Source organism: Triturus cristatus, chromosome 5_2 (assembly GCF_964204655.1).
Source record: "Triturus cristatus chromosome 5_2, aTriCri1.1, whole genome shotgun sequence".
NCBI classification, from domain to species: Eukaryota; Metazoa; Chordata; class Amphibia; order Caudata; family Salamandridae; genus Triturus; species Triturus cristatus.
The window spans coordinates 419452796-419478118 of NC_140588.1; the positions used below are offsets into that span (position 1 = coordinate 419452796).

The 25323-nt window shown below is 42.9% G+C and overlaps 1 protein-coding gene across 1 annotated transcript in view; it reads left to right on the forward strand.

The window, feature by feature from the left end:
* The window catches only part of NAPG (NSF attachment protein gamma), a 129163-nt gene that overhangs the window by 27945 nt on the left and 75895 nt on the right, over positions 1–25323 (forward strand). Inside the window, exons 3-5 of the mRNA XM_085607339.1 lie at positions 16262–16346; positions 22747–22764; positions 23451–23481. Of these exons, the coding sequence (XP_085463465.1) occupies positions 16262–16346; positions 22747–22764; positions 23451–23481 (134 nt within the window). The remainder of the gene's footprint in view (positions 1–16261; positions 16347–22746; positions 22765–23450; positions 23482–25323) is intronic.

Consider the following 25323-nt stretch of genomic DNA (forward strand, 5'->3'; position numbering starts at 1 on the left):
GTCTTTCTACAAGGATGTAGGTAGGATTATTTATAGAGGTCATTCAGATGGAAGTGGGGAAAATAACTGCTTGTCCTCCTCTGGCACGTTTTTACAGATCCTGTCTGATAATCTGGTAGCCCGGATGTAATCCAGTAGTGATTTTGGGACCGGATGAGTCCCTAAGACAAGTTTCAGATGTAAATAAAATATCTAAATTAGTTGAATCCAACTGGTCTAAGTAGTTGATTTTCTCCTTCCTTAAACCTGTTTGCTTACTTTTTTCTTGTTAATGTAGATCTTAAGGTAATGTGGCCTGTCATTTGACCATAGAGTTCTAAGACCTATACTTTATATTTTAGCCTTCCCCAGCTGACCAAATTGTGTGGTTGTTGGCATATCACGTATACCTCTTTCTCAAATCCGTTATTTGCCAAACACTATGAAGGCTTAGAAGCATGCTAAATGCCATGAAGCCATACTCTTCGTGTTCTATGCTGGATCGGTCATTTCAGTTAGTACACCTTCCTATTTAGTGCTCCCTACTTCCAACATTTTAGGTAGACAAGTGCTCTGATGTAGTCCAGAACACTGAACTTGACAAACTGACACATTTTAGGCATCTCATGTCACGGTCATCCTTTCATGGGGAATTTTCGAATAATTTGTATTAATATCAGGGATATAATCATATTGTGTGTCCTTAATTTAGACACTGAGAAATGTTGACAAATACATTTTTTCACTTTTAAGAATTGCAATCATATTTTTTCATTATGTTTGTTCCCCAATATACATCAGTAGATGCCTTGGCTTGTGTTTAGGCTCTTAGAGTCAAGGCAGGCCCATGAATGAGGTCACCTCTAGGGTGCCCATGTCTCCCGCCCCCCAGAAATGTTGTGTCTCCTAAACCCTTGCTTACAAAATCAAGAAGCTCTAACGGTTGGGACCCGGAGACTTACTGGCCTCCTCAAAATAAAACTCCTCCGAAGACGATTAGCAAGGCTGTCAAAAGAACTTGGCTCTGAATGGCTAATGGCTGCTAACTGGCCCTGCAAATTACAGACAGCTAAGCATATTAAAAAAAAAGTCCCTCAGAAATTCTTCGACTGAATTTCCATCACAATCCGATGCCACTAAATTTCTTAAAGGATACAAGAAATTAACGTTTCTCCATCATGTCTTGTAGACTCTGAGAGTGCTAGGCCTTCTAGAGTTCTGGATGGAGACTGCAGTGTATGGAATACAGTCCAGAGCCATCAACCTCTGCCTTCCAGTCATCAAGCTGCCAATGCCAGGCGTGTGCTGACACTGACTGACTGACTGAGATGGGAATCTCAGAGGAGAGGGAATGGTTGGAAATACATGAGGAGAGAGCGCTGATAGCTGGAGCGGGTACCAAGATTGGCAAGACCAGTTTGGAGCCACCAGAATTATCTCTGAACAATCTGCTGTTATCTTCAGTAGAATTCTGCTGAGAATAATTATAGGAAGAAAGATGAATAACAGCTCCCTTAGCCTGGTTATAGTCATTGGATCCACTGCCCACATCTCTGGAGACCAAAGGAGAGCTCATCACTTTAGAAGAAGGATTTTTTTCCAGTGAGGCGAAAAGATATTACCATGTGACTCCCAGGGTTGCCTGCAGGGTTTGAATTGACTGTGGACATAGGGGCATGTCCATTGAAAATGGAATGACTCGACACAGACTGTCGGCAGGCCTTTTCTCCGTCCCTAAAGAGAGACTGCTGAGAGAGACAGAAGATTGTACTCTGCCTGCGTCCCTAGCTTGTCTCTCAGCAGAGCTATTGAAAAAAAAACCCCTGGAACTCCCTGAATGATTGCCATAGGCTCAGGTTACCATATTGTCCATTCAAACCTGGACTAATTGATTTTGTACATGAGGGGCAAAAAATAGCAGGGCCTAAACTGCTGCCAGCTCCTTCCGGTTGGAAGAAGTTAGAAGCTCCTGCTCCGACAAAACCACCGGAACAGATAGATTATCCAGAGTGGCTCCCCACCACAAGCTGCTGGCATCTGAGGTCAACAGAAAAGGAGGAGGAGAAAAAGAAATCCCTCTGCTTAAGTTGTCTAGATTCAACTACCATTGTAGCTTTTGGGACATTTCATTGAGAACTCTGCCTCGTTCTGATGAGGGAGGAGGTGGTTGACTAGTGGATAGACATGAAAGCTGACTCAAGGAACTAGATGAAAAGCTGCAGCCATATCCCTTTGAACAGTCAACCAAGCTCTCACTGTCGCTGAAGGTCTGCAATAGGGACTGGAGACAGGAGATCAGTTTCTGTTGACTCCAAGATCTGTGCGGAACAGAACCCCAGTGAATTGGAGAGACCGAGCTGGTTGAAGGTAGGATTTCTCCATGTTCAGCAGGAATCCGTTGTGTTTCAGTGTACTCCACACCTGCTTTACTGCTTCCGATACCTTGGAAAAGAAAGAATCACAGATTGACCAGTCATCCAGGTATTTAAAAATTAAAATGCCCATGGCATCTCTCTTACCCACCAGAGGAGCCAAGGTTTTCATGATAATTCTTGGGGATAATGAATCCCAAAGGGAAGGAGACAGAAATGCGACAGAAAACCATCAGAAACCTTTGAGAACTGGATGTATCATTATGTGAAGGTAGGCATCTAATAAATACCAAAGAGTCCAAAAATATCCCTGAAAGAATAAGAGGTATGATCGACTGGATGGTTACCATTTTGAATCTTTGATAGGGACATAACGGATATAAAGATTTACTTTCTTTAAGTCCAGGACCAGTCGAAAATCCCCTGAGTATTTCTGACCAAGAACATCATCATTAAGTAACATACTTGTCCTCTTTCCTCCTCCTTAAGAGGCTTGATTGCTCATTTTGCAAGAAGTTCTAAGACAACCTAAACCAAAGCCTGATGATGATGATGGAGACACTCAAGAACAGTATCCGGAGAGAAAATACCTTCTGGAGTAGAGATGAAGGCTATTTTGTTTCTCTCTGAGACAATATGAAGAACCAGCAAATCCTTGATTGTAGATCTCCAAACGTGGGAGTAGTGAAGAAGTCTTCCTTCCACCCTGCCAGGGTAGGCTTGATTTGTCAGAAGAAGGGGGTGGTGGGTTGACTTCAGGCTGGACTGGGATTTGTCAGAAGAGGGGCTGCCCCGGACAGGACCCTTGCCTCGAAACGGCTGGTTACCACCTCTGAAGGTACTAAAAGCACGTTGGAAACCAAACCTTCTGCCCCTGGAGGAAGGACGCAAAGGAGCATTCAGTTTTCTGTTCTCGTTGACTTCTTAACAAGGTCTTCCAGATATGGATCAAACAACGTACATCCATTAAAAGGAGCATGAGTCACCAGTGACTTTTTGGAGTTGTCTACCTTCCATTTCCTCAACCAAAGATGTCTCATTAGGGAAAATGCTGATCCATAGGCAGAAGCAGCAGCACACAAGCTGTCAAAAGAGATATTTGATAAGAATCTTACTTCCTGTTCCATCAGAACAGAATAGAGATTAGCTACCAAGGTGTCCACTTTAACTTCCACCAGGAACTCTTCCTGAAACCAACAGTAGAGTACATTTCCACATTATCTGGATAACAGGCTTCTTATTGGTTTATGAACAGGTAGCTTATCTGGGTCCTTGTAGTTGTATTGTGCAAATCAGGCCATCCTACACCTCATATGTCTAATAACTTCAGATAGGTCTAACCCCTGGACATATTTACCTCTTTGGTCCACCTCTTCATCAGCAATATCAGTGTTAGCTTCCTAAGGTGAGGATTTCCTTTTAGTTACAGAAGGGTCCTCACTGGCTCCACAGCCTTATTAATCATTTGCTGTAACATGTCCAGTTGCTGGGGATTAAGAACCTTCAAAGCTACAGAGACCTGGTGCTGTCCCTCAGAGAGTCCTCAGCATGTCTTCTCTTTCCAGCCCGCTTTCCCTTCATACTCTTAGGCTTACAACAAGCAGAAACTCACAGGGACTCACTACCGCTTTATACGGATGCCAAGCAACCAGTTCAGACTCCAACTTAAAATCAGGCGGAGTGCTTTAGGTAGAACCGGCTGCTCGAGTTTACTAAAATTATAATTAGGACAAGAATGTATAATAAATATTTATTACTCCCCCCACCCCCCTTTTGAAGGGAGAAATAGAAAGTACTTGCTTAATACATTTCCCTAGTCGCCCAATGCGGTGGAGGCGGGGACGCTGCATTGTGTTGAATCGCACTCACAAGTGAACCCGTTCACGAGTGGGCACAGAGGCTGTAGCAGACCTATCTGATAACTAGAAAGGAGCAAATGCATTGAAATAATATTAAGCCCAAATAAAACCATGCACCAAGCCAGGAACTGGGGATGTGTCCTGTGCAGAAAAGAAAAACAGGAAATATTTCTTCTTCCAACTCCAAATAGTTTGAGATAGAAAGTTGTTGTGTCGGCCATATTAGGAGGAATGGAGCAAATTTGTACTTATTTAGAGGACATCTGGTGGAGATCCTACTGATGCCTATTCCGTGTTAAGTGTGACGAGGACGACTTAGAAGGAGGTAATTACCTCCTACACAAGCTGGTTGTTAGAAAAGATCCACCAAACCAGCATGAGTACCAACATAGGAGAACTTTATTTATAATGTATCAGACATGGTGTCTTGTCCGTTTCCAACAAGTGAATGCATACAACTGACTATCCACCATATATATATAGACTCCCGCAGCATTTAAAACATAGCAGCCCATGAGTTCGCCCACATACAATGCGGCTCTAACTTAAATCATCAAACCAAGGCACGAGCGTGCAAACTTGGTATGCTCATGTCAGTAACACCCCGCATTATTCAAAGGACGTGCGAATGAGTGAGTGACACGAGCGCAACACCAGTTGTGCCCGTACACAAGTTACACATGTAACATACCTTCCCCCTTTTGAAAAAACAAAAAAAACAAAAAAAAGAAACTTATTCTATCTGCACTAATCCCTACCTATGTTAACACATAATCTCGAAACCTCACAGGAGGTTTGCGTGTCCTCACACTTCTAGCTACGCCCAGATAGTTAATTCCTCCACCAGACTGCGTTCCTCTGGACTTTGAAAAGTCCTGTGCTACCTCAGCTTCTCCCACATCCCAAAACACATTGTCCTGACACTCCGCTGGGCTGTAGTCATCACCTTTGGAATTTGGGGCAGGTGTCTTTTTTTAGAACATTATCACGTTCTACCTGCACAGCACTGCTAAACACTTCAATGACATTCGTGAGGTTCAACCAACACACTGACCCTTTTTTGCCTATCTTCCCCTTCTTCCAATGCATCATATCACCAACATTTACCATCTGCTTATTCCGAACTCTTTTTTTGTTTTCCCCCACTAACGGATCGCTCCATTTAAGCTTCTACTCTGTGCTAGATCTTCTTGAAATGTACCTCTGCCACCTCATCCAAATTTTTCCTCTGATTCTTCAACCAACACGGAACCAATTTTGTACTCGGTTTACGTCCCCTCAGCAACTCAAAAGGACTCACTAAAGTCACCAAGACTTCTCCCTGACCCGCCTCCTAGTGCACGACATACCCAAATGTCCTACATGGGCAATATCCACTATAACCTTTAGCAAACTGAAAGGAGGTACACATTTTCCCCCCTTACCACTATACCATTTTCTACTGCCAATTCTTCATGTACCTTACAAAAATCTTAGTAACGCTCCTGGAACCTTCCTTTCTTCTGACCATCCACTCCTGACACATTAGATTACTCTGACCAATTCACCATCCTTCTCCATTTCCTCTTACCACATTGTCTCCTGAATCACAGGATACTCCAAACTTAACAAGTTAACCTCTTGCAACGTGAAAGCCACTTCACATTCATCTCTCTCCATGCTTACTCGCTCCTTACAAGGTAGGGGAAGTCCGTACATACAATCCGCATGCACATTACACTTCCCCAGAACGTACTCCATGCACTATTGAAAGTTCTGTAACCTGGATGGTAATCTGGACAACCTTGCCAACATAGTACGCCCTCCACCTCGTGCCATGATATGCACCAATTGCTTGTCAGTTTTTATAGTGAACTTAGTCCCCAATTAAAAAGGTCTTAAAATGCTCTGCCCCCACACACAAGCCAATGACTTTCTCTCCATAACAGAGTAATTCTTCTCAGCATCACGCAATGCACGTGGCGCAAAGCCACGGTCCACTCTTTACTCTGTTCTCGTTGAATTAACACCCCACAGAGTTCACAACTACTTGCATCAACCATTACAGTACACTCCTTGCCAATGATAAACCATTTGAGTCAAAGAGCTTCAGCATTCATCCTCTTAAGTGTCCTGAAAGCAGCCGTCATTTCTCCTATCCACTAAAATCTTGCATTTCTTTTAAGAGGCCTCTGAAAGGATCCACCCTGGATCCATAATTGGGAATAAAATTTGCATAACTTCTCTGAGCCAATAAAATCTGTTCCTTAGAGTTTTGAATGGGTGCATTGGTAACATTCTCCCCTTAAGTTGCGCTTAGGTTGGATACCAGAACCACTAATGCGATGCCCCACATACTCCACTTTCCGCTTCTTGAATCTGCAAAGTGAGGCCCTTGGAAGACAGTGCCGCCAAAACATTCCTTAAGTTACTGTCATGATCTGCCTCATTCTTGCCAAAAAACTAAATATCACCCTGAAGCGCTATTGCTCCCTTAATCCCCTCCAAAGTTTATTTCATCAACCTTTGAAACACTGACGCAGCACTTGCCAGGCCAAAAGACATCCTGCGGTATTTAAAGAGCCCTTCAAGTGTATGAAAGCACTCCAAATTCTGTAGTCATCATCAAGACAGAATAGATGATACGCTGCTGGCAAATCTATACATAAAAACACTTGTGCACTAGCCAATGGTGTAACCATTTTGTGGAGGTTAGGAAGGGGATAGGCATCCACCCAAATTGCGCTGTTAAGTCTGCGCAAGTCCACAGGAGTCTTAACTCGCCTGAAGCTGTAACTGAAATAACCAGAGAAATCCAGGGTGAGGACTCAACCGGCTCAAAAATGTCTCTCTTGCACAAATCTTGCGACATTTCTTGAGTTTGTCCATGTAAATGAGTGGCACATTTCTCACTCTTATGTCGCATGGGGATGGCATTGTCGCATAATTTGATACGGTGCTTAAATCCCGGAACTCACCAAGTATGTCACTAAAAAGCTCAAGAAATTGTGTATTCAACCTCTGAATAAACATATCCAACTGCTCTCCTATCACACCCCGCCCCCCCCCCCAGAAACATTCTCAATAATGTAGACAGGGGGTCCTCTCTTGGATCCAATCTTATACCCATCTCCTCTTGATGAGGCCAACCCAACAAAGACTGACACGCCTTGCAACATACACTTTCCCTCGCATGTGTCGGCCAGAGAAATTCAAATCCGCTCAGAAATACCCGACCCAATCTATTTTGTCCTTTGTAACCCCGGGTGGCCACGTCAGGTTCTAACAGTTTCATGTTAGTCCACTTCTCCTTCGCAATGGGAAAAGACAGAATGGTATACCACGCACGAGTCAACCAACACAGGAATTATAACACTATCAATGGAAATATTACACATTGGGAATTTAGTAATCGCCTTCTCATTACATAGTTTGAGAATAGTTTTGGGATCTTTATCAAAACGATCATACTGAGTTTCGTCATTATTCCAGCACTGCACCAAATTCAGTTTCTTCAATGCTGATCTGCATACCCTGCTAAAATGCCCTTTTTTTACCACATTTGTGTGCATCACCATAACGCGTTCCAATGCAACTCACGACGTGCTCTTGAATACTCCTCAGCAATGCGAAACAATTCCACTTGGACGCACCCCCTCCACAGACGTTCACCTATGAAATGCGGCTTCCAACAATGCTGCTATGAATTCCGCACCCCCTCCACAGTTGTTCACCAATGAAATGTGGCTTCCAACAACGCCACTACGAACTCCTCGGCCAATGTGAGACCCTTCCTCCATGGAGAAATGGGAGGTTCTGTTCATTCCTGCACCGCTTTGCAGGCACCTCAAGGTGCCTGCACACGGTGCAGGGATCAACAGGGGGGCATTATAGGTGCCCCCTCAGCCCCCGAGCGGAGGCCCCCAAACTCACTTTCCGACAAGCTTTCCAAGTCGGAAAGCCCGGGATGGAAAGCCTATCGTAAACCAAGCATTGTAATCCCAAAGGCAGTATTGCCGTCCATTGGGATTACGGGCCGGTCGGAAGAGCCCGTCGGAATCCAGCCGGAATCACTGACCGGTTTCAATTCCGACCACCTAGATTGGAAATAGGCATTCGGAATTGAAACCGCAGTGAGGCTCGGAAAGCCTCCAACCTGAGGTTGCAGGCCTTCTGGGCCTCAACGTAATAAGACCCATTGTGTTGCATTGGCCTTACAAATATATGCAACCCTGAATGCTATATCAATTTCACAGTCGTACTTTAAAGAACACATTTTTTGTTGCGTAAAATATAAGTAGTTTATGATCCCTGTGCATATTTGTTTTTCAAATGGCAATTTTATGCTAACCTTAAGAGATGGATGTTCTCTGATAGAGACCCTTGAGACCCTCACGGGTGAGTAGTGCGCTCTACAAATTCCTTGATTGATTGATTGATTGTGGGATTTCTATTGTAGAATCAAGGTTACAAGGTATACCTTATGTCTGGCTTAGGATTTCCCGAGCAGGTTAATAGCCATCGACATTAGCCGTAGGTAGATACAAACTTCCTGTTTTAGCTCTCCGGCTTTGTGAATCTGCCTAGACGACGAGAATAAAGCCTCCGCTCCAGTCAGTTCATAAACGAAGGTTCTCATGGAAGGATTTCAAGGTATGTTTGATAGTGTTTGTGTATTTTTGTGGATAACTGCTATAACCAGTGTTGTTATAACGATGTGCATAATAAAAAGGTGCAATTCACATTACTAGAATGGAAATGTACAAAGACATAGCTGTCAACTTTTACCTCAGCTCATAGGTGAATTTTTTCTAGTAGTGTGTTTTTTCAGACAATAGCACCAAGTATGATTAATGCTGTAGTCCCATATTCATAATTAGTAAAGTCAAACCAAGTTCCAGCATGGTTGGTGCTACTGGTCGAAAAGACACAAACTCTCAAAGTCAACCTTTCGTAGCCATTTTCAGCTGAACAATGTATTGTATTAATATGTAACTTTACTAGGTAAGCAGAGCAGTTGAAATATCCTCGTCATTCAATGTTGGTCATGCTTCTCTTGAAAAATATCTTTGTCTAGTTATATAAACCTGTATGTAAACCTGTTTGGTATGTGTTTCCATGGCTCGTTTGTTTTTTCTTTTTTTCTTTTTGCTGTTTTCTCTCTCTATTACATGACCTCTATTGTGGCTTTTCTGAAATAGACATTACTTAAATACCTTGGGTTAGAGAGATTCAAGCATTGATAGGGCAACAGCTGTGCTTGATGAGACATAGAGTTGTTAAAGTTCATGATTGCAGTTCATAGCATGGGCAATTCAGTTATCAAATCCAGCATTGCTTAGTGGATATTAGAATATATACTGCTGTATTGCTTTCTAGCAAGCAACACTTTTCATTCTAGCCTAAGGGCACATACCTTAAAACAGAAAGAACAAGAATGGTTAGCTTTTATTGGTAGTGTGTCTCTTGCGTACTTTGCCAGGCTGCAACATGGTCTTCAGTTTGACAATTTACTGAACACTGCTTGGTAGATATCAGTTCAATGTAACGGAAGACAGTGTGAATGTTTTCCGTATCTGTTCAAATGCCAGCATATGTTGCGTTGGTACTGTATGGCATTTTCCTCTTTTGTGATTGCTTTTAAGCAAACATGCTCTTTCGTTGCTGAATAGCAAGACGTTGATATAGGCTGATATCTAAGCTCACACAGGAGCAACTGTCAACAAAGATACTTCACAGGTCATTGTTACCAGACAGCTCAAGTTGTCTGGTTGGAAAAGGCCTGTTACGGTCTTACCAAGAATGGACTGGGCGTCTAGCCCACCTATTACTTACCACTGGTTGTCTTTATTGTATCTCTGTTTGCTTGTTTCTTATGTAATGACTTTCCTTATCCATATTGCGTCTGGAGCATAGCCTCTTTCCCATTGATTGACTGACTTTTGTCCTTTCACTGTTCACTTTTAGGGAACAAATCTTTTTTTTATTTTGATTTAGCAATACATGAAAGTCTAAATGTTTTTCAGCTCTCTCCCTCTATTGCTTTCCCTTATGCCCACTATGCTCGCTCTGGGTTTCTCTTATATACTTCTCCCCTATCCTCCCAGGCTTCATCTTCTCTGCCTTGTGTGCCTCTTCCCCACGCTTCCAATGTTGCTGTCAACCTTGTGTGCTATGCGCTGCCGCTCTTTCGTATGCTTTTCCCTTGCCCCCTTGTTCTTTACTCCATTTTCTACTCTGTGTTGCTGTCTCCCTCATACTCTGCCTCTCCCTATCACGCTCCTAACTGCCTTAAAATTTTGCGTATTGGCGCCCAATTAAAAAAAAGAAATGATTCAGCAGTCCATGTGGTGTCTACTACTTGGGACCATAAAAAAACAAGCAAGTGGCCACTGATGATAACGCATGCACTTGTAAGCAGAATGATGCAATGTCCTGTAGCAGTCTGTCATGGCACTTTTATTTTTTTTAAATCTTTTTTTCTTTTACTAACATTGTACAGCATTGCCAAAAAACATTGGCCAATTGTTGGACTTGGCCCTTTTTGCAGGGTCATCCCTAAACTGTTTGCCTTTCTCCTAGCCTTTTTTTTCTTTCTGACATGATGATGGTGGTATTAGGACTCTGGGCACTTTAGCATGCTGTCCAGTGTAAAGTGTGCGTGCTCTCTGTGATAAATGTGGTAAGATTCGTCTACACCTGTTTGGACTATTTGATTTACCTGTCAGTCCCTTGTAAAGTGGTATCTCAGATACCCAGGGCTGGTAAATTAAATGCTACTGGTGGGATTGCAGCGCTGATTGCGCCACCCACCAAAGTAGCCTTGCAAACCTATCTCAGGCCCCTACCATTGCAGGGCCTGTGCGCGCAGTGTCACTGCCGCTGTGACGTGGCACTTAAAGTGTGTGCCATGTCTGTGACACCCCTTTTACTGCATGTCAGTCACCCCTAAGGTAGGCCCTAGCTAGCCCTATGGGCAGGGTGCATTGTAGGTAAAAGATAGGATATGTACCTTGAGTGTGTGACATGTTCTGGTAGTGACAAACAGCCATTTTTGGTTTCTCACTACTGTGGAGCTGCCCTCCCATATGAATGCATTGGGGAATCCCTGATAAGTGTTTCAGTGTTAACTCCTGATATGAGAGGCGTATCGTGGTCAAGTTTGGTATGTTTTTTATAGTGATAATAAATGTTATGCAATGGTGTGCGCAGATTTATTTTAACTATTTTAGAAATGCCACTTTTAGAAGTTGGCATTTCTGTGTGCTATGTGTCTGCCTGCCTGATGTGAATTGCATGTCTGGCTTTTGAGTGACAGGGGCTGGGAGGTGTGTGTGGCTCCAGGAGGGACTAGGCTGAATAGGACATCTACTTTTGGAGTAGTGGGAGGAGTAGTCCCCTGATCCTGAATAGGATTGTGCCTGCCCTAGTGAATGCTGGCTCCGCCCTCTGTGGTGTTTCTGATGACAAGCCCCCACCTAACAATGGAGAAGAGGAGCCCTGTCAACAGAGTGCTCCAAATCCCCCCTGAACCAGTTGCATTTGGTTCCCCCAAGCCCTGTGCTGGCACAGACAAAAGAAATGTTAGTATAAATGTAGCGGCTGTGACCCCATGTTTGGTGTGCTGTTCCTGACTTTACTGGGGTTGCTGCTGCTGGGGGCCCAGGAGGAACCGTCACAGAGCTTGCCTCCCTGCTGGAGGGCCCAACTATGCCCCAGGGACCTAAGGACTTTGGTTGCCTCTAGCACCTGGTGAGTCGCTATATTTTAATCTTCCCAGGAGAGAGGAGTCTTTATTTTGTGGCATCTACAGCCCTGGGCTGCATCATGAGCGCTGTGCTTTATTTCCCCAAAGAAGAGAAGAGGAGAGGAGCGTGTGGGTCTTGCAGCGCCGAGCTGCAACTTGTTGGGAGGGAATCCCGACGTGGGGACCCCCCCCCCCCATTGATGCCGTGGAGCAGGTGCCCACCCTGCATTCTTGGGTACCGAGCGGGATCCCACCCCGCTTATGGGATATTTGGATTGCGGGTGCCCACCCCGCTGATGCTTTTATTTTTGCGGGTGCTCACCCCGCATTTTGTGAGATCCCCGCCGCGGCCCGAGCCGCCGAGAGGAGAGCGCAGAAGAACGGAAGTCAGGCACCCGCGCCTGACAGTGGGCGGGGCCTGCATGCATCTGGGAGCCGGAGCCTAGAGGGCTCCATTTCCGCCCCTTCCGGCGAGGAGACCAGGGGAAGTGAGGCCCCCGGTACGAAGAGAGGGAGAGGAAGGCAGGCGGGAGCCCACCCCGCCTGCCTAGAGGCTGCAGAGTGAGGCCGGATTCGAGGCAGGGTTCTCGTGAGCAAGGAGAGCCACGAAGCAGACCCAGGAAGAGCCTGCAGACCTGGTGAGTGGGGCCGCCACCTGATTGTTGTGGTGCTGTTTGAGGCACATTAGCGGTGCTTGGTGATTCTGAGCGTCCCCCCCCCCTGACAGCGGGCAGCTCCAACGTGGGCCACTTTGTCTTTAGGGCCCCCATGGGGGTCCAGAGGGCCCAGGGGTCCTTTTTAGGTCTAGCTGAGCCAGCGCATGCGCTGCTCTGCGAGACATTTAGTATCTGGGTTTTCAATGTGCTGCCACAGGCTTTTGGTGGCCTAGCGCTTGAGTTCACGCAAGCGTGCACGCGCGCAGCCGCCATCTGACTCTCTTCAAGCGTGATCACTTTCACTTTTTCGTGCTGCTGCGCGCGTGCATCACTAGCGTGTTTTTTTTTTTGTTTGTTTTTTTTTACATTACTACAAGCGTCGCACGGCCAATGCTTGTTTTAGAGGTAAGGCAGCTTGGTTTACTTCCGGAATCATCCACCCATCTATCTAATGTTTATGCAGCCTCGGGGGCTACAGCACATGCTTTATATAAATAACTGTTCCTACAGAAATGCAAGCTCTAGGTCACCATTTGAACAGGAAGTGCTCAGAAATTGGTTACTTCGCATTTCCCCCGCCCCCCCTTACCTTGTTGTTTTGAAATACACATTGTTTTATCGTAGCTGTGAGCGGGATGATTGTAAGCAAGCCCTGATTTTGCAGCAAGGAGGACTGGGACTTGTAGCACAATACTCGTAATGGGAAAATGTAAACCTAAGTTTCAACATTAGCTGATAACCCCGGCCTGCCTGAAAGTCCATCTTAATGACATTGGGGTCAGGTAGGCGCCATGTTTCATCCCCACAGCTCCACCTCCATTAAGATACCTCCCTCTGGCTGGTGCTTTACGAAGAACTGAGGGTAAGATGGTTTTATTTTACATAGAAGGATGACAGCTGTTCGCATTTGGTTTGCTTTAATTATCCTTATAGTCTAGATAGTTATTAAATACTTTTGAAGTAATTTCTTCTTGTATTTGCTGTTTGTATTTATACGCCTTTATACCTTAAAACACACATTTTTCATCTTTCTGCCTTCCCTCTCATCTAGGTCATAGTTAGGCGGATTCCCCTAGAATGCATTTTGAAGTTGACGTTCTAAACATGTTCTGTTTGTAACTGAATTGTTGTATGTAAAGCGACCCTCTGCCCCTGTGGATAGACTCGCGCTCTATAAATATCATAAAATAAATATTCCCTAGAGGAAGAAATGTTGCCTGTTGGTGTTTTTCCAGTATTGTTTTTGCCAGCCATTACATTAAACACAGACTGTGTTTTTTCCGGAGTTTTATATAGCGCGAACTTGACCCGAAGGTATAGGGTATCAGAGCGCTTTACACGAGCACCAGTGTTACATGAGGACACATTCATTTTTGCTGGGCACGGGGAGATTAGGTAATTTGCCCAGAATAACAGGATGTTGCGCGTCCTTGCCGAGACTCAAACCCAGTTCCCCAGATTTGTGGTCGACCGCCCTAGCCACTAGGCCACGTCCTCTCCCCCCCCAAGTGGAACAAACATTGGCATAGCCAATAGGTCTCGCCTTTGGGACCTTATAAGTATTTAATTATGCAGCACAATATCATTGGTGCAACATCAACTGTTGCATGGCTAAATACTTATAAAGTCCCAAAGGCGAGAACTATTGGCTATGCCAATGCTTGTTTTTGTGAGATATTACCCCAGCTGCCCCGCCTGACAGTGGGCAGCTGGAACGTTGGGCCGCATATGTTTTGATAGAGCCCCAGTGGGGGCCCAGAGAGCATTTTGAGTGGTGCCAGGCCTCTTTATTCCCTCAGTTGCACCCCCGTAGCAGGCAACTGCAAGGTGGGGCACTTTTGTTTTAGAGAGTCCCAGTGGGGACCCACCCAGAGGGCACGTGAGTTCCCATGCCTACAGTTTTCATCACAGCTGCAAAGCAATTAGTGGCAGCTGCAACGTTTAGGCCAGCGCAATTGCGCACTTGTGGATTCTGCTGCATTGGCAGCACACTCTGACATTTTGGGGACAGAAGGCATTTGTCCCCCAGCGAAAGGCCTGTTGGCCAGGGGGTCAGTTCTATGTTGGTAGGGCGCAAGGCCCTAATGTGAGTGCATAATATGATTTATGCTTGTGATGCATATGACATAATGTGTTTGTGTTTAAGAGGTTTACGCATAATGTGTTTATGCTGGTGAGGCCTATTGCGTAAGGTGTTTATGCTAATGAGGTTTGGGCCTAATATGTTTTATGCCTAATGTGATTTATGCGTAATATTATGCCTAATGTCATGCTATGATATTTTAGGATGGTGTCTAATGCTAAAGTACCAGTAGTTACTGGTTGTGTTTTGCATTTACTTACCTGTTCTGGTGGTTCTAACCGTGGCCCGATTGGCCTGGTCCTGTATATAATCCCCTGTGAATATTGCCTGGTGCCAGTTGGCACAGTGTAAATGTGTGATTATGCTTCTAATATGTTTATGATAATACAAAGGCTATTTTTGATATAACCTTGTGTGGAGTTTCTTTTGTAGTGTGCCTAGTGTGTTGCTGCTGTGTGTGTGTGTTGCGCAAACGCTTTACACATTGCCTCTGGGATAAGCCTAACTGCTCGTGCCAAGCTACCAAGGGGGTGAGCAGGGGTTATCTTCAGCGTGTAACTCCCTTGCCCGGACTAGAGTGGTGGTTTCTGCCTGGCTTTGGCTCAAGCCTTAGCCAACCAGAAATCCCATTTCTAACACCAATCTAATAGGTTCCAGAGGTAAGACCGATTGGATTTTCCAATTGTTATTACTGCTGTGATGTAACAAGAATGTAAAGCTTTTTGGCATGGAAAGATTTTTCTGAGACTGAAAAAGAGGGCAACTTTCCAATCAGTTTTTCAGTGCTGAAGCTCAAATCCAAATAGGCCAAAATGGTCTGGTATCACAGAATCAGTCACACATTGTCATTCCTCTCTTTCGTTCTGTGTTTCGGAAGTAGGGTCAAGAAACAACAGTATGAAACCTTATTTGAGTTTGTGCCAGTATGTTGAGATGTGGTGGAAGACAGTAGGAAAGACTATGTGCATATTCTCCTAATTAGACAACATATGCTCCAGCACTCTGCACACATTGCAGCTTCCTGTGCTGTTTCTTTAGAATGTAGCATGAGGGTCAGTTGATGGGACTGGAGAGATACAAGAAGAATGATGCATAGTACAAAGAAGTCAAGTTTGACTTCTGTGAATTGTAATGCAGGGTGAGATCACAATTAGCATTAAGATAAGCTTTGTTTATAATGTTTTGCGCAGTACTTGCCTCACTGTAGTGAGGCTGCTGGATACTGACTGACTCACTAGAACATAAAACAAACTAGGATCATAACCTAACACGGACAGTGTTCTAAGGTAACATTAGAAAGCAGTCCTCTCTTGTGCACAGACGCTGAATGCCCCTAGAACCTGAAAGGAGATCCGTCTCTAATTCTGTATAGCATTGGCGCCTAATTAATGTGTTTATATTAGACTTAGGAAATCAACAGAACAAAATGCCATGCAGTATTTCAAACATTTGTTGTATCTGTATTGCATGTTTAAAATCTAAGCATTTTATGCTTTCACACTTTTTGTGATTAAGAAGAGGTAGCATTCAACAAAAAAGTTGGTAATTGACAAATTCTATTACTTTCTTTCTTTTCTTTTTTTTAGCGGTTGCTTTTAAGAATGCGAAGCAGTTTGACCAAGCAAAGGAAGCTTATCTGAAGGAAGCAGAATGTTATGAATATAACAAATCGTATCTTTTTTATCTGTTCGTGAGATGCCTCTGCTAAAGGCTGTATTGTTGCAAAAGAAAAAGCAAGTGAGACTCATGGATTAAATCCTATCAAACACCCTCACCCTAGCAGATTCGTGGCTCTGGGGAAGATCAGCTTGGGGAGCTAATTCTGCTTGAAGTACAGGGCTGAATTTTTTTTTCTTGTTCAACAGATAAAGTATTACAGAATGTAGATTTTTTTCACCAATCTTTTCCAGACGTTTCTTGGCATGACACCCAAAATTCTTTTCCGTTTTGTTCTTCGCGAACAACCCTCCAGATTTTCATTTGTGGCTGTTGTTAGGTCCCATAGCTTCTCCACAGTGCGGCAGATTCAAATTTTCCCTGAATCTAGCAATTTTATCCAGAAAATGTCGCAAATTATTCACCTTAGTATTGAGATTAGCCAACGTTCCGTTGATGATATCAGTGATAGCTTTGATATAATTGAGCATGGTCTAATTCATTTAAAATATTAGATGCATCAGCTGTTGATTGGTGAGGAGAGGCAGGCTCAGCAATACTTGTCTTTTTGTTTTTAAATAAAAGCTTGCTCAAGGTATTTCACATTAACCAATACTGAGTCAACTCTTCAGACAATCCAAAATTATTCTATTAGCCAAGCAAATGAAAGTGTACCAACAATCAACCATAAGTAAGTACCCTAGTGGCTATGCTAAACGTTCGCACATCTGAGCAGAGACCAAAGAAAGGGGAAACTTATGTTGATCTATGAAGACTGTCCATGGGTTGGTGCTCACATAGTACAAACAAAGAATGGTTGGAAAGAAAGTTTGCACTGAGTTGCGTACAGTAGCAATGATTAAATCAGAATGCTCAAGGATTTAAGTAATGGCCATCCACCATTACCATGTATGCAGACAGCAGCCCACACATATAGCAAACACAAAAAGAGTTAATATCCTGAGCAATGAATGTCCATGTTATTAAGAATTGTCCACATCAGTAGTTCTCACAAGTTTCTTCTTCTCTTCTTTATTTTCTTAAGACCAGATTCAACACAAGCCAACAAGTGTTTCGTCTTATTCTGGAGTCAACCACAGACTTCGTCAGGGCAAAATACAAGATATCTCAATCTATTAATGGCTATAGTGTGGTAGAGCAAATAAAGTACTCGGGCAGCGTCAAAGACCTCAACAATTCATGATTTTAAGTGAAAAAATGAAAGCCCATAAAGGGTGTGCTGGGTTTTGCAAATCATTCCAAAGTCAATATTCATGAATCCAGAAATAACCTGAGCAAGAAACGAATATCGAGATGAGAGTACTCCATGAAAACGACACTCCACAATAAGACGAAACACGTGTTGGCTAGAAGTTGTGTTGAATTTTGTCTTAAGAAAATATAGAAGAGAAGAAGAAACTTGTGACAACTACTGATGTGGACAATTCTTATTAATATGGACATTCATTGCTCAGGATATTAACTCTTTTTGCGCACATAGTATGATCACTGTGCCACCAAGGGTGAAAAGCCCGACCTGGAACAAAAGCTCAAGAGCAGAAAACTTCAAAAATCAGATACCGAAGCAGACAAAGAGCTCACGTTCACATAGTTTGCGAGTCCAAGAATTCATTTCAAGGTATTCAAGTGATTAGAACTTCTTTTATTTCCAAGTTTCTTTCAGTATTCGTCAATCCTCCAAAGTGGAAAAAAGAAAGAGAGCCGATACGTTTCTTCACTTTGACTTTTCAAGGCTGCAAATATATGTAGAACCTTTGTGTCATTTTAAAGCTTGATGACAAATAGGAGTGAGAACTGCTCGCAGACAAAGCATTGGGTGCAAAGGTGCTCAAATCATAAGGCATCACTATAGTGTTGGGACCCAATAACATATTGAATGATATCGGTTAGGCTAAACACGCTGAAAATGGTGTAGAAGTACTCAAAGAAAGAGTGAAAAATAGTAAATATGCCCAGGTAGTATGGGAGATGGTTCACCGTCAGTTAGCCCGAGAATGAAAGTACTTAAGACTGTAGCCTCCAAGGTATCCAAATAGAAGTGACTAGCCAGAAGGTTCCTCAAAGAATTATAAATGATGTAAAGCAGGCCAGGTTGTGGCATATAATACCTGGTATTGTATGGTAGGAGATATGCTTAGAAGAAAGAGGGCTTTTAAACAATTGGACCGACGATTGTGTAAATGAGATTACTTGAAGATCATAAGGTGGGGAGAAATATTAGTCAACAATCACGGTAGCCATCCAACTCAAAAAATGAAGGGCTTAATAAGCCACAGGGAGATACCTGTTGATGCGCCAAGTCCTTGAAGGATAAGAATGGCTTGATTACGTTACACATGCAACTCAGTTGGTCCTATGGTACCATAGAGAATCAGTTAGTAAGCAAATGGTAGTAAACCAAAATTGCCATTAAAGGTTTTTGATAACACAAGAAGTACCTCTCACTATAATGATCAGTAAGTTGCAATAGGTTTTTAACTCGTCCTATGGCTTGTTGAGCCCTAAGCCACCAGCATGTAGAATCAAGAGCTATGTGGAAGAATAACCCAGGATAAGTAAGTGTGCTCAAAAAGATTATGAAATGGCTCGGCTGTTTGCAAAAGGTTACAAGTACAAAACAACAATACCAATCACCAAAATCAAAAAAGTAAGTATCACAATACTACGAGCGGCACTAAAATAAATGTCCCCTCACCTGGCATGTGTGTCCTTCCCCTAGTGAGTTCTAGAGCAATCTTTCTTACCCGTACTACACATATATGAGTGGTCGCCGAGGCACGTGTTTGGAAATGGAAAGAGGACTGATAACATTGAAGAGGCCCGAAAGGCATCGCCATGTTTAAATGTGAGCTTGAGAATCAGGAATAAGAGGCATGTCAGTAAATTTGCTTCATAGTGATCAAAAATGTATGTGTGCATATTTAGACAGCTATGAGAGAATCACTGAAACCACATTTGTGTAAGTGTTAGAAGGACTACCACACTGGTGAACGGAAGCTGTGCACATAAGGGGGGTTATGAGTAGAAGGTACATAGGTGTCCATAGTAAGACAAATAGGTACTTCGGAGTCACAACATTAAATTTGGAATTAAACAACTTGTCAAATATTGCTTCAGAAAGTACATACTAACATGTTACATTACAAGTTCTTAATAAAGTAATCCCATGTAATTTTAGATTTCAAGTGTTACATATAATTCTGTGACCAAATCGTTTCATCAGTAACTCCAATGTAAAATCTACTACTTGGGGCACATAGGAGAGTAAAGTCTCTATAAATATAGTAGTAAAGGTCCTCAGTTATAACAAACATTCTTGACACTTACAATATTGTGCAGAACATCCCAATGGTAATCCATTTCAGAGGAATGAGGCAGCAATAATTTCTCTACTTCCCATAGTAGTCCCCATGGTACCTCTAAACTAGATTTATACAAAAAGCATCTAGTGTAATGTTAGAAATCATGTGACAGCAACCACTAAACCAGCATAAAATTTAGGTGACCGCTCAGTCCACCGGGAACACAAAATTCCCTATCGCTATTTAGACCCTCATCTACTGCTCTCAATTGGATAATCCATCTGGTTTCTAGTTTTCTAAGTGCTAGCAGTCACCTTGGACATGGGCTTCAATGTGTTAACCCCATGGAAAGCAATCTTAATCATATCTGATTGACTGTTGTAGGTGTTATAATGTACTGCAAGGGGATAGTTAGCATTATCATTTCTGATTGCCCCTAAAGGCTCCTGGATTCTCTCTTTAAGGGGTTTTATGTTACTCCCTATATAATTGAGCCCACATCCACGGGTAATACAGTATACCACGTATCTGGTGTTACAGTTAATAAATTTGATTACATAAGGTCTACTTGTGTTATATTGAAATGCGTATGTCTTGTCCCATCGCAAAGTGCAAACGCTACATAGACCACATTAATAGAAGCCCTTTAGCTGTGAGTGCAGCCACAAGTCATTTGTAGTTGGTTTCAAGTACCATAGCACAGTACATTACACGGTGCTTTCCCCCTTTTACATATGAGGGACGGTCTAACGGGGATCACACCCTTTAATGTGTTGTCCAACCTAATAAGGTGCCTATGTTTATGTGAAATCTTATAGATTTCAGAGCATAGAGTACTGATATAATTAATGAGAATTTGTCCTGTTTCCTTTTCACCCACCTTCTATTTGTTAAGAGGTCACTCTGTTGGACCCTCATGATTTTACTTCTTGCCTTGGTAAGGGTCTGTTTCAAATAGCCCCTAGTTGTGAATCTTTTCTCCAACAGTTGGAGTTCTGATAGAAAATGGAGATCATCGCTACAATATTCTTGGACTCACAGACTATTTGGACGTAAGCTCTTTGTGTGCTTCAGTATTTGTGTTTTGAAGTGTTCCATGAAATCAGTTGGAGCATTTTACGCTGCTTCTAAAGTTGGGGAATCCAGGCAGTCTCACCCTTTATGGGCAGCCACACATGTATACTCCTTTAAATATAGCCGGGTTTTCTGAAATGTTAATCACTCAAATGAACACACCTTCACTGAGCAACAACCCACTTCTCAATGTCTGTTGTTATCTCATATCTGGCAATCAATCATACGGTATTTATATAGCGCAGCCTGTCGGCCGAGAGGTTATCCCGGGGCTGTGCTGCGGATCTTAGTCGAAGAGCCTGGTCTTGAGTAACTTCCTGAATTGGGTCAGCGGGGGTGAAGTGTGGAGGTGGAGGGTGTTCCAGGCTTTAGCGAAGAGATGGGAGAAGAATTTGTGGTATCTGCACCTGAGCGCACTTCTTAATGATACTAGTGGTGCCAGGAGTTCCACTGTTACCACAGCTCAACTGGAAAAACCCAAGCAGTGAGAAACAGCTGCACCAAGTCCTCTCATCCATCTGGATCATTGGCACTGTTCTTTTTGCTATCACTAGAACTACCCATCTTTACTGTCAGGCCTCAGTGGAGCGCAGTACTTTAGCATACGGAAGAGGCCTGTGACCATAGGCAGGACTACACAGACCAGAGACTACTCTACCAGTTCAGGTGGCCAATTAGAGATCGGTGAGCTACCTGGTTTAGGATTAAGCAAAGCGCTTATGCCTGAAAACCTACAATGCCCATAGTTTTCCATGTGTAGCCCTTGAGAATTTTGTGAATTGTAAAATGAAAGCAGGTTTAGGATAAACCTAGGCTTATTTTACTCTCCGAAATGTATCCTAGGTTTAGTGAATCAGGCCTATAAAACAAACCCTCTACACTATTTTAGGCAGTGTTTAGACTGAGGTTCCCTTATCATAATTGTTAGATGGTGGAAGTAATAATCTGCTGGTCTGATGTCCTAATACTTTGTACATTTTTCTACAAATATAATTGGAAATATTCCTTGGTTCTGCAATATAATGTGGTTGATATGCTGCTTAGGTCTAAACCCCCCAGAACTATGAAATCTTAATAAATATGTAAACATGTTAGGTATTCTAAAATATAATGCCATTTTTGAGACACTCTGTCTAATTTACGTTACATCACTTTCACACTGAGGTGGTTGTTATGCTCTGTACACGAAGACACTAGTAGCCATGTTGTAAGTTTCTAAGTCTTCTTTATTAGTTCCAAGTCAAGTGGTATCAATCAAGGAGGTGGGGAGAAATATTAGTCAACAATCACGGTAGTCATCCGACTCAAAAAGTAAGGGCTAAATAAACCACAGGGAGATACCTGTTGATGCGGCAAGTCCTTGAAGGATAAGAATGGCTTGATTACGTTACACATGTAACTCAGTTGGTCCTATGGTACCATAGAAAATCAGTGAGTAAGCAAATCGTAGTAAACCAAAATTGCCATTAAAGGTTTTTGATAACACAAGAAGTACCTCTCACTATAATGATCAGTAAGGTGCAATAGGTTTTTAACTCGTCCTATGGCTTGTTGAGCCCTAAGTCACCAGCATGTAGAATCAAGAGCTATGTGGAAGAATAAACCAGGATAAGTAAGTGTGCTCAAAAAGATTGTGAAATGGCTCGGCAGTTTGCAAAAGGTTACAAGTACAAAACAACAATACCAATCACCAAAAGCAAAAAAGTAAGTATCATTAGGCAGGCTGCTCAGCCCATCTCCAACTGTCACCACCCATTCACACAGGCACCCAGGCATTCCACGCATCACAGTCACACCAACATTCCGCTACCATCTCTCACTCTGGCTGAGCAGCTAGGAGAACCTAGGCTGATTACAATTAAATGTAATACTCAGGATATAACAGTGGTTTCATAAACTTATATCTCTGCACTGTTGCTCCTTGCCGCTCACTTGGTCCACTGTTTTGGGAATGCACTGATGAATGCTACCACACATAACCAATGTTTTATACTTAACCATAGCCCTGTTGGTTCCAGTCTGTTCCACGCTGCCAAGTGAGTATTTATTTTTCATTGCATGCAGTGTGTGTGTATGGTAAACAGCAGATTGTGTCAGACAAATGATTTTACAAATTTGGATTGAGATCAGTTTCGTTGGACTGCTCACGATTTGCACTCTGTCAGATATGCATGATGCATCTACCTGAGCTGTGTTAAAAAAACATTTAGACCAGTCTTGCGTTCTTATGTTTTTTGCAAGAGACTATTTTGGTCACTACCTTGCCCCTGTTTCAGAGGGCAACATGAGAACTGTATCCCACCAGTCCCCCTTCTTCCATTGCTGTCTAAAATTATTTTGAGTTGCTAAACCAGCACCTTAGACTGACACCCACTGATTGGTGACCTCAAAATCACCAGTAACATATCGTTTTCACTTGGCTTCTTTCTGGCCCCCCTCACCAGCTCTCATTTCTCCGCCCAATCCATGGTAAACCTTTTGACTGTGCCCACATTGCTAAATCAGCCTAATGCCTCCCAGATTCCCAATGCCAACATGAAAATTATAATTGGAGACCATCCCCTATGATTATGAGCTAATGCTCCACAACCTGTGGTCTCTTTTCTGGTCTACCTCCTACTAGAACGTCAGTGATATCCTTCAAACCAAATTTAATTTCACAGTAGTTGTATAATTTGCTACAAAATATAACCTACAAATATTTGCCTTTTCCTTTTTCTAGGGCTTATGAGCAAGCTGGAATGATGTTAAAGGTTAGTACATTTACAGGTTTTGATTGAATATTGATGTTAGTTTTACTTCTAGTTGAGTTCATGGACAGGATATCAAACAATTGCTCTGATACACTTGAAGGAATATGCGCATGGGGTCCAATGTTTGTTTTGTGTCCGTAACAAACTCATGCTTTGAGAGTTTGTTTCTGACAATCAGAAGTTCGCTAAGTGGGTCTGAAACAATATGGTGCCAACTCAGCAAACTTTTCTGCCTTCCAAACAGCTCTCTTGCTGGCAGTTGCGCTGAAGGCAGCAAGATCCAGCTGGTGATCTCACAATGTGACAAGACTCATGGCCTATGCTGCTCTGGTGCACCACCTGCCATTGTCTAAATATGATCTTTTTGTCTTTTGTTTGTTTGGATTCTGTAAGATAACTGGTAGAAATGACTTGCTCTAGCCATACAATAAATCATGACGCTGGTCTAAAAGGTAAGTCCTCAAGCAGGTGAACTAGAAAGATGACTAATTTGTCTGAGCATCAACGTTCCTTGGGTGGTCACTTGGTGCAGGGCCTGGATATGGCCAGACTCTGCACTGAGATACCACTTAACATGGATGAAGGACATGTCGAAGTAGGACTTGAGTGTAGGGCATTTGTGTGCAAAACTCTAGCTTAGAAACCTACACCTAAAGTACACAGCCCGGCCGTACGTAATTCCCAGTGGACCATAGTGCCGAGTGAACGGTTTGGCTGAAGACCAGGCACTGCGTCTAGAGTCCCCTGGTCACCGCTAAAGTGGGCCTGAACTGATCCACATTTCACACTTAACCTTGGGTTTTCACATAGCCAGTCCCAGCTCTCATGGCCTGCTGGGCATGGTCAAACTTTGAGCCACCCAGTGGATTCTGGGGTATAGGGGCATTGAGCATCTTCGGTCATAATAGTGATGTGAATTGTGATGGAACATCTGATATAATCTCTAATGACGTTGATGCCATTTGTGATCCGAGTGATTTAATTGCAATGCTTTGAGCAGAGAGGTGCATTTATGGTTGTGTCATTGCTCAGATTCATCTGCTAAGATGTGACTCATGATGCGGTATGTGTCATCTGAAATGTCGTAGTTGATGACATTTTTATGACATCTGTGTCATCACAAATAAGGTCACGAGTGCCTGTGGAATAGAGGAAGACCGTTATTGGTTGTGTTGCTCAAATCTTTGGGGAATTTCTATGTTTTTGTTTTTGAATACTACACTTCCTTTTCATTTCTAAAGTGACAAAAATAGCTTAAAAACTTGTATCCTGTTTTTTGTACATCTGGTATTCTCCAACACCTTTTGATTTTACTGAAATGTCATATATATTATTCTTTCACCTAACTCTCTTCGTCCAAAGGTCTGTAGTTATTATTTACATTTTTCTTCTGTCTGCTGCTCATTTTAATGATATACTTTGGTCTGTGTCAAAGCAAGAAACCTATGTCCACTGGTGTTTCCTGGGCACAGCAGGCTCCTTGCAACGTACAGATATACCTTACATTATGTCTATTAAAATGTACAGGTCACAATGCAATCAGCGCCCCAATCACATAGTTTGTCTTAGGCTTTGAACTCCCATCATTCATATTTTCTAGCATGGAAACACTGCTCAGGAATGAGATATTATATTACATATACTCTTACAATGTGGCCACAGAAATTGGTCTCATATGCTCACCAAAAGCTGTGCACTTGCCATAGGCATAATGGTATGCTAATTGTGGATGACTGCACCTAGCTTGATTTAGAATCCTTAAGAACAAAGCTCCCCTCTAAGAGCCACACAGGACTGTTCACATGCCATTTTGCTGATATCTGCTAAATTACAGCCAGTAGT